Genomic DNA, 8,056 nt, shown 5'->3' with positions numbered 1-8,056 from the left:
GACAGACCTTTCCTGGGGTGTCTGCGGTCATGGGGTGCCCTGCTGGATCTGCACCCTGGACAGACCTTTCCTGGGGTGTCTGCGGTCATGGGGTGACCTGCTAGCCCTGTCCCCATGGACAGATCTTTCCTGGGGTGTCTGCGGCCATGGGGGTGCCCTGCTGGCCCTGTCCCCATGGACAGATCCTTCCTGGGGTGTCTGCGGCCATGGGGGTGCCCTGCTGGATCTGCACCCTGGACAGATCCTTCCTGGGGTGTCTGCGGTCATAGGGGTGCCCTGCTGGCCCTGTCCCCATGGACAGACCTTTCCTGGGGTGTCTGCGGCCATGGGGCTGCCCTGCTGGCCCTGATCGCCATGGGAGGACCCTTCGTGGGGTATCTGGGGCCGTGGGGGCGTCTTCTGGGTGGTCTGTGGCCGAGGAGGCCCTTCCTGGGGTGTCAGTGGCCACGGGGTCCTCTCTGGGGTGTGTGCTGGCCCAGTGTCCCGCGGGGAGGGCCCCCCGGGTGACCCCGTGCGCAGCGGCCTCCCCGGGGCGCCGGCAGCCCCGCTCCCCACCCCGGCCCGCACCTTTGAGGGTGGAGCGCTCCACCAGGACCGTGTGGACCTGCGGGTCCGACAGGAACTTGCGCATCTGCTCCAGGGCGCTCTTCTCCTCCAGCGCCGCCTCGAGCGCGGCCGGAGCCTCGCCGCCGTCCTCCAGCAGCAGCGGCACCAGCTTGCGCAGGTGCTTCTGCAGCACCGACACGTCGGCCACATTCTGCACGGCCGACACCTCCAGGCCCGCCGAGCCGTCCTCGCCGCCGCCGCCGGGCTCCGACATGGCGCCGCTGGGGCCGCGACTTCGCGCGTTCGGACACAAACGGGCTCCGGAAGATGCGTCGCCCGCTGCCCGCGGCCGACTGAGGGCGCGGCGCCCGCTCCGCCCTAAAGGCCGCCGCCTGCCCCGCCCCGCGCGCCGGCACCTCCACCGACGCTGCTGCGCCACCGCGTCGCGCACGCGCAGGATGGCGACGTCGCCGCAGGGAATACTGGGACTTGTAGTCTCGGCACTGGGCGGGGCCCGCGCCTTCTCTGCAGAGACTCTGCTGCTGTTGTTGTGGTGGTGGTGGTGGTGGTGGTGGTGGTGGTGGTGGTCGTTGTGTACTGTAGAGTCTGAGCTGACCTATAGACGAACCTCCGGTGGATTTTCAGAGGCAGCAAATCGCACAGTGGGAGATTGTTCTAGCGGATCAGCTGGTGGATTCGCACCACGTGCTTTTGGGAAGGCAGCGCAGCTTCTTAACACTAGGTCACCAGAGCTCCCAATTGGAAGAGTTCTAAGCCTTCTCTGCAGAAAACCTCCTGAAAGACCAAATTTGGCACAGACGGTCTGTCTGTCTCCCTGCTGCGGCAGTAGTGAACAACACAGTCCCCCCAAGACATGTCATAAATATTGAATAAGTGAATAGCTGAACGAATGGTATTCATGTCAAGAGTGAAATTTTACTGAGAATTTAGTTGATGCCCAGCGTAATTCTAAGACTTAATCCTGAGTGCATGGATGAATGGATAGGGTGGGTGGATCGCTGAAGGAAGGATGGATGAGTGAATGACTGCATGCATGAATGCAATTCAGTGTTAAGTGCTAAAATATAAGCGCCAATATACAGAATGTGGAAATTGTCTAACAACATCACTAAAATCATATACAAGCAGAATCTTGCTGAAGATTATCCAAAAACGACTAGAACACAGGTAGAACTTGGCTGAAAGCAGAAAGTAACACGAGAATGTCATATTTTATTGTGTTTTATTGACTATGCAAAGGCATTTTGTCTGTGTGGATCACAACAAATTGTGGCTAACACTGAGAACAGGAATCCCAGAACACTTGATTGTGCTCATGCCAGGAAGTAGACTGAGTATTCTAAATACTCAACTAAGCAAGGGAACACTGCATGGTTTAAAATTAAGAGAGAATTGCCTCAAGAATGCATCTTATCTCCATACTTTTTCAATTTATATGAGGAAAAGATCATTCAGGAGCCTGGACTTCATGCTGAAAACTGTAACATCAGGATTGGAGGAACAACCTGCATTATGCAGATGACACCACCTTATTCGCACAATCTGAGGAATACTTGAAGCTTTTGCTTCAGAAGGTCAAAGATGGCAGTCTTCAATATTGATTGCATTTCAACATCAAGAAAACGAAGATTCTCACCAGTGGTCTAATTGACAGCATCGTGATAGATAAGAGATTAAAGTTGTTAACAATTTCATCTTGCACAATCTACAAACAACAACACTCTTAGCACCATCAGTCAAGAAATTAAAAGACCAGTTGATTTCTGAAAGTCTGCTTTCAAGGACCTCTCCAGAATGATAAAGAGCAACGATGTCAGTGTAGAGGTTAAGGTTCATGAACTGAGCCAGACCATGGTCTTCTCCAATTACTTGCTATGCATCAGAGAGATGGGCAATAACTAAGGGTGATAGAAGAAAAATCAATGACTTTGAGTTGTGCTGGGCAAGAGTATTGAACATAACCATGGTCTACCAAGAGAACAAAGAGGTCTGTCCTGGAGAGGGTGAAACTAGGTTGCTCCTTGGAGACAAGGATTTTGAAATTCCATCTCACATACTTTGGGCATGTTGCCAGGAGAGACCAGTCCTTGGAGAAGGACATCATACTTGGAAGGGTAGAGGGTCAGCGCAGAAAAGAAACACCCTAGATGAGGTACATTGACACAGTGACTGTGGGAATGGGGCCAGGTGGATCAGAGACTATGAGGTTAGCTCAAGATAGGACGAGATTAAGAGGTATTGTTCATAGGATTTGCTGTAAGTAGTAATCGACTTGAGGACACATAACATTTTAGTTGTTGCTGTTGTTGTTATTATGTGCTGTCAAGTCACCTGTGACTCTGGAGAACTGACTGCTGGGACAATGTAAGGAAGGCCAGGAGGTGACGCCAAAAGGTTAGGTGACATCTGTGCTGGGCCCTGCACTAACGACAAAATCCATTCTCCACAAGGATGCTGTGAGGACCAAGAGGGACAGCTAGGCAGGTGCTGTCATTCTGAGCCTCTGTGTTCAGATCTGTGGGCACAGGGCTGGACCCACCCACCAGTGCCACCCTGAGGCCCCACCTGCCTTGCCTTCCTCCTCAACACCAAGATCATGAAAGGCTGAGGATGCCACTGCCGAAGTTTGTAGAGATGACTGTTCTGAGCACCAGTAATTGGCCTTTCAAGTTCTAGCTCCTGACGTGCTGCTTACACTGGACAGCTGGACGACGAGAAGCTGAAGGTTTGCTTACATGATACAGCGAGGCCAGAGATCTGCCTGGAATTGTGATGGGGTGATGTGTTGTTGGCCAAGAATATGCAGCATACCATGGACTACCAGGAGGACAGAAAATCTGCCTTGAAAAGAATAAATAAAGGTTGGATGCTCCTGAGAGGGGAGGACGGCGAGACGTCATCCCACATGCTTTGGGCATCTTATCAGAAGGGAACAGTTACTGGAGAAGGGCGTTATGCAAGGAGAAGTGGAGGGTCAGTGAAGGAAAGGTCCTTATGAGACAGATGGTCTCAGTGGCAGCCACAATGGGCTTAATTAAGCACAGTGGACGGGGTCAGGCTCACTCAGCTCCTGCGGGACACTGTGCGTGCCATGCCCCAAGCTGGCTGCATGTGTGCGTGTGCGTCAGGACGGGGCAGGTTGGTTCTGGTATACGTAGGCTTGCTGTGAGTCAGAGCTGACTCGGCAGCACCTAGCAGCTTCAGAAAATTGTGAAACAATCACAGAGCGCACTCCTCGCTCCTTACCCTTGCCGGGCTCTCGAGGCTTCAGGCACAGAGCTGATTCCCACAGTTGTCTTACATTTTATGGAGAAGGACCCCCTCTCTTCCTGCCCCCGCATCAGCCCTCAGGCCACCCATGTGTGATGTGCTCCAAACAATCATGGTGGAGAGGGCAGCAGCTCCAAGTCTGAGCTCTGAAGGTAGCAGGAATGAAGAAGCAGCAGCCAGTAGTCTCTGCAGCTGGTTACTTACTTCATATGGGCACTAAGCCAAGGGTTCTGGGGGCAGAGGGTCGACAGCAAGCTGTCAGGTACAGGTCACTGAACTTGGCACTGACTGACCCAGGCTGAGACCTGAAGAGGCTGCGCACTGGCTGCAGTGTGAGTCAGCACCAGTGAGAGGCAGCCGGGCGTGGAGGGGCTTGGCTGCAGCCTGGATGGCAGCCAGGCCCAGAGCAGCAGGCTCTGGAGAGAGGCGCAAAAGCCAAAGCACTCAGTTTCTTTTTAAGGGAGTGAAATGTAAGTGCCAGAACAATCCACCTGCAAGGATTCCTACGTAATTCCAGCCAGGCTTGCATTTCTGCTTTCTACAGATATTTGTTTTAATTTAAAAATAAGCATCGTCTACACTGACTGAGAGCTTCAGAGGCCATGGTGCTGAGGGCATCTTCCCTGGGTCAGGGACTCCCAGGTACCAGTTGGCTACACCCTCAGGCTTCAGGGTGGGGCTGCTTCCTCTGAGAGCTCACTCAGGCTCCTGCGGGACACTGTGCGTGCCATGCCCCAAGCTGGCTGCGTGTGTGCATGCGCGTCCCTCTCACACTCACAGTGTGCTGACAACCGCAGTGAAAACCCCGTGTATGTCGGAGAGGACAGTGCTCCACAGCGCTTTTGATGTTGCTTTTTTATTTTTTAATTTTTATTTTATTAATTTTACGTGTACCGTCAAATCAGATCTGACTGATACAGGAAGAGATTGCCCCTTCCTTCTCCAGCAGAGCATCTGGTGGATTTGAACAGCGTACCTCTGGGATTGCATATGTTGCTGTTTTGAAGTAGATTGCCAGGCCTTTCTTCCTAAGTGCCTTAAGGTGAACTCCAGCGGGCGATATTCTGGTTAGCAGTTGAACACATGAACTGTTGGAACCCTCCAGGAACGCCTTGGCCCATGGGAGAAACTGCTTCAGTCTGCAGTGGGCAGAGGTATACAGAGAACCCACTGCCAATTGATAAGGGATGGAAGTGACACGGGTATTTATCACAAAAATGGGAGCCAAGCAAAGGGGACATCTCCAATCTGGGCAGGCTTTGCCCTCTCCTAGCCCACGGGCACCCCATCCCTCAGTGGAGCCCTCACTGGCCCAGCACCTCCAGGGCTCGGTGCCAGGGGTGCGGGGTCCGCCTCTTCTCCCTGTGTCTGCGTTATGCGCTGGGTGGGGCCTGGAAGGGCTTGGCTTTGAGCCCTGGTGCGGCTGAAGGCGGGGCTGGCGCTGGATGCTCAGCCTGCAGTCTGAGAACCTGGGATCTCATCCAGCCACCTCTCAGAAGTCTGGACTTCAAGGCCACGCGGGTGCACTCTGGGTGCGGGGTGGTACGCGCATTCCCGGAAGAGTCTCCGCACGCCTTCTAGGGGTGCACACTGGGACACCCCCCACGTTACCCAAAGGAGGCCCCGCAGCGCCTTGCACCTTCCCAAGGTCACCTGGGTCAGGAATCCAAGATCAGGTCACAGCAGTGACCCTCAGGAGAGCCTCTCCTGCACACCAGCAGTGACACTGCAGGACGCATCTCTGATACCCTGTCCCTACCCAACTCTGAGCCTCCTAACTACCCTCCCTCCGTCAGGCCACAGCCAGGCCGCACCTGTCCCCACCACCCCCAGTGGAGATGCAGTGCCCTCTGCGCCCACCCTGCCCCTCTTCCCTCTTCCCTCTTCCTGCAAATCCCCACTCACTCTGAAATGTTCTGGGAATGCATTCTCTCCGCAGGCTCTTTTACACATTCATTCCTTGTTGTTGTTGTTATATGCCGTTGAGTCGCTTGCTACTCACAGCGACCCTATGTACAACAGCCCTAAACTCTGCTCTGTCCTGTGCCAATCGCACTGTCTCTGACACACACATCCCGATTACCCCAGTCACTGAATCAATCCACCTCATAGAGGGTCTTCCCTCCTGCGCCGTCCCTCCACCCTCCCAAGCATGTGTCCCTCTTTAAGGGTTATAAAAAAGAAATAACAGCAACCCTGCCACATCCTCTCCCCCCTCCCTTCATCTTTATTCTTTAACTTTAGTCTCTTTATTACCCTCGGCCGGAAAACCCACTGAAAATATATCCACAAGTACTTTGCATGAACTTGCTGATGAAGCTGCTGCCATCCTTCTCATTTTCTTTTTTTTAGAATTTTTAAAATTTTTTTTTTATTTTATTATTTGTGTGTACCGTCAAATCGCATCTGACTGGTACAGGAGGAGATTGTCCCTCCTTCCCCAGCAGAGCATCTGGTGGATTTGAACCGTGCGCCTCTGGGATTATAGTGCAGCTTCCATCCTTCTCATTTTCAACATGACCCTGCTTGCAAGGGAGTCTGGAAAATAAAAATAAACACACACACACGTCATGTTGCTAGGTGCCCTCACGTGGACTACAACTCATAGCAACCCTTCGAACAACAAATGGAAACCTTGCTTCATCCTGTGCTAACGCATCTCACTGAAGGCTTCTTCTCTTTGACTAACCTTCTATTTTTGCCAATATGACATCATTTTCCAAGTGCTGTTGCCTCCTGACAGCATGTCTGTAAAAAACCAATATGGGCAGCGTGGAGACTGAAGACTCTGACCTCTCCTAGCTGCACAAGTGGGAAGTGGCCGCGTCAACAGCATCCACAATACAAAACTATTTCCCAGGTGCTCAGATGTGTACCCTATGGTCCCAGTTCTCTTTCTGCTAATTCCAACTGCTCTACTCTTTGTAAAATCTGTTGCAACAGTTACATGACTTCACAGGGCTTTTACTCACAGTTATGGGGTTAATTGGGGAATTTAACAGGCTACCACTCAGGCTGGCAACGGTCTAATTCCTGAGTCAGGACAGTTGCTGAAGCCTGCTCATCTTTCGCCTTCAATCTTGCAGCTGTAGACCAGTGTTACAAAGCTGCCTTAGTCCGGCCAATTATCGAGGCTCCATCAAGCTTGCATGGAGGCACCTGGTCCTGGCTCCCCGGGTCCAGATCAGCTTGTCTCGCGCAGGACCTCTGGGTTTCCTCCGTAGCTGTTGCTGCTCTTCTGCAGGCACCAGTCTGAGTGACGCAGAAATCTCGCCCCAAAGCTCATCCTGACCTCAGCTGAATTCTCTGCTTCTGCTTTCTTGCTAGTATTAAGATTCTCTGATTATTTTTTTTTATGCTGCTGAACTTGCTCACTTTAAACCTGGTAGGATGGCTAAACTAGCCATTCCCCTATGGACAGACTAAACAATTCTATTTGCATGTTCCCACCCAGCCACGTGTCAAAGTCAAGGGTAATGGCCTTGGAAAGTTTTTCTGAACAACAGACCCACTATACCACAATGCTCAAATTATGTGAGACACAAGTGTCACTGTCCTTGCCTCCAAGGAGCACTCTGATTACATTACCTCCAAGACAGACTCGTTTGTTCTTTCGGAATTCCATGGGGTGGGTATTCAGTACTCTTCTCCAACACCACAATTCAAAGGCATTCATTTTTCTGCTGTCTTCTTTATTCATTGTGCAACTTTCACACGCAAAAATAGTGATGAGAAAATGCCATAGCTCGGATCAGGTGTACCTTAGTCTTTACATTTACATCCTTTCTTGTTAGCACTTTAATGAGGCTTTTAACAGCAGATTTCCCCACTGCAATGCATCTTTTCCTTTCTTTGCAGCTGCTACCATGGGTGGATCCAAGTACAATGAAATCCTTGGCAATGTCAATCTTTTCTCCACCTGTCATGTTTGCTATGGTCCAGTGATCTCTCTTCACGAAGAAGGGTCTCTCAATCCTGCAAAACTCCCTCTCTCCATTTCTCGGACAGCCCAGTTTCTAGCTTGGACTCTCACTCCACAGTCCACAATTGCCACTCACAACAGTCAGGCACCAGATGACTTCTATAGGGACAGGTTCTGAGGACTGTCCTGCCGGCCACTGTGCATCTGTCCTCATAGTTCACCGTGGTCATGGCTGTGCTGGGAGACAAGGCTTCTTTGGCCAGTTGGCCTGGGGTACCTTCATCTAGGTGTCCCACC

General features: G+C 51.9%; 1 protein-coding gene across 1 annotated transcript in view; it reads right to left on the bottom strand.

Moving 5' to 3' along the window:
* DYNC1H1 (dynein, cytoplasmic 1, heavy chain 1) overlaps positions 1-822 on the bottom strand; it is a 76,467-nt gene extending 75,645 nt beyond the window's left edge. Inside the window, exon 1 of the mRNA XM_006879075.1 lies at positions 568-822. Within this exon, the coding sequence (XP_006879137.1) occupies positions 568-820 (253 nt within the window). The 5' untranslated portion in view covers positions 821-822. The remainder of the gene's footprint in view (positions 1-567) is intronic.
* Positions 823-8,056: the final 7,234 nt, after the last annotated feature.

Source organism: Elephantulus edwardii, unplaced genomic scaffold, assembly GCF_000299155.1.
Source record: "Elephantulus edwardii isolate Elephantulus edwardi_28Jun2011 unplaced genomic scaffold, EleEdw1.0 scaffold00002, whole genome shotgun sequence".
In the NCBI taxonomy this organism is placed as follows: Eukaryota; Metazoa; Chordata; class Mammalia; order Macroscelidea; family Macroscelididae; genus Elephantulus; species Elephantulus edwardii.
Note: the sequence above shows the minus strand (reverse complement) of the source record. Positions and strands in the feature narration are given on the sequence as shown.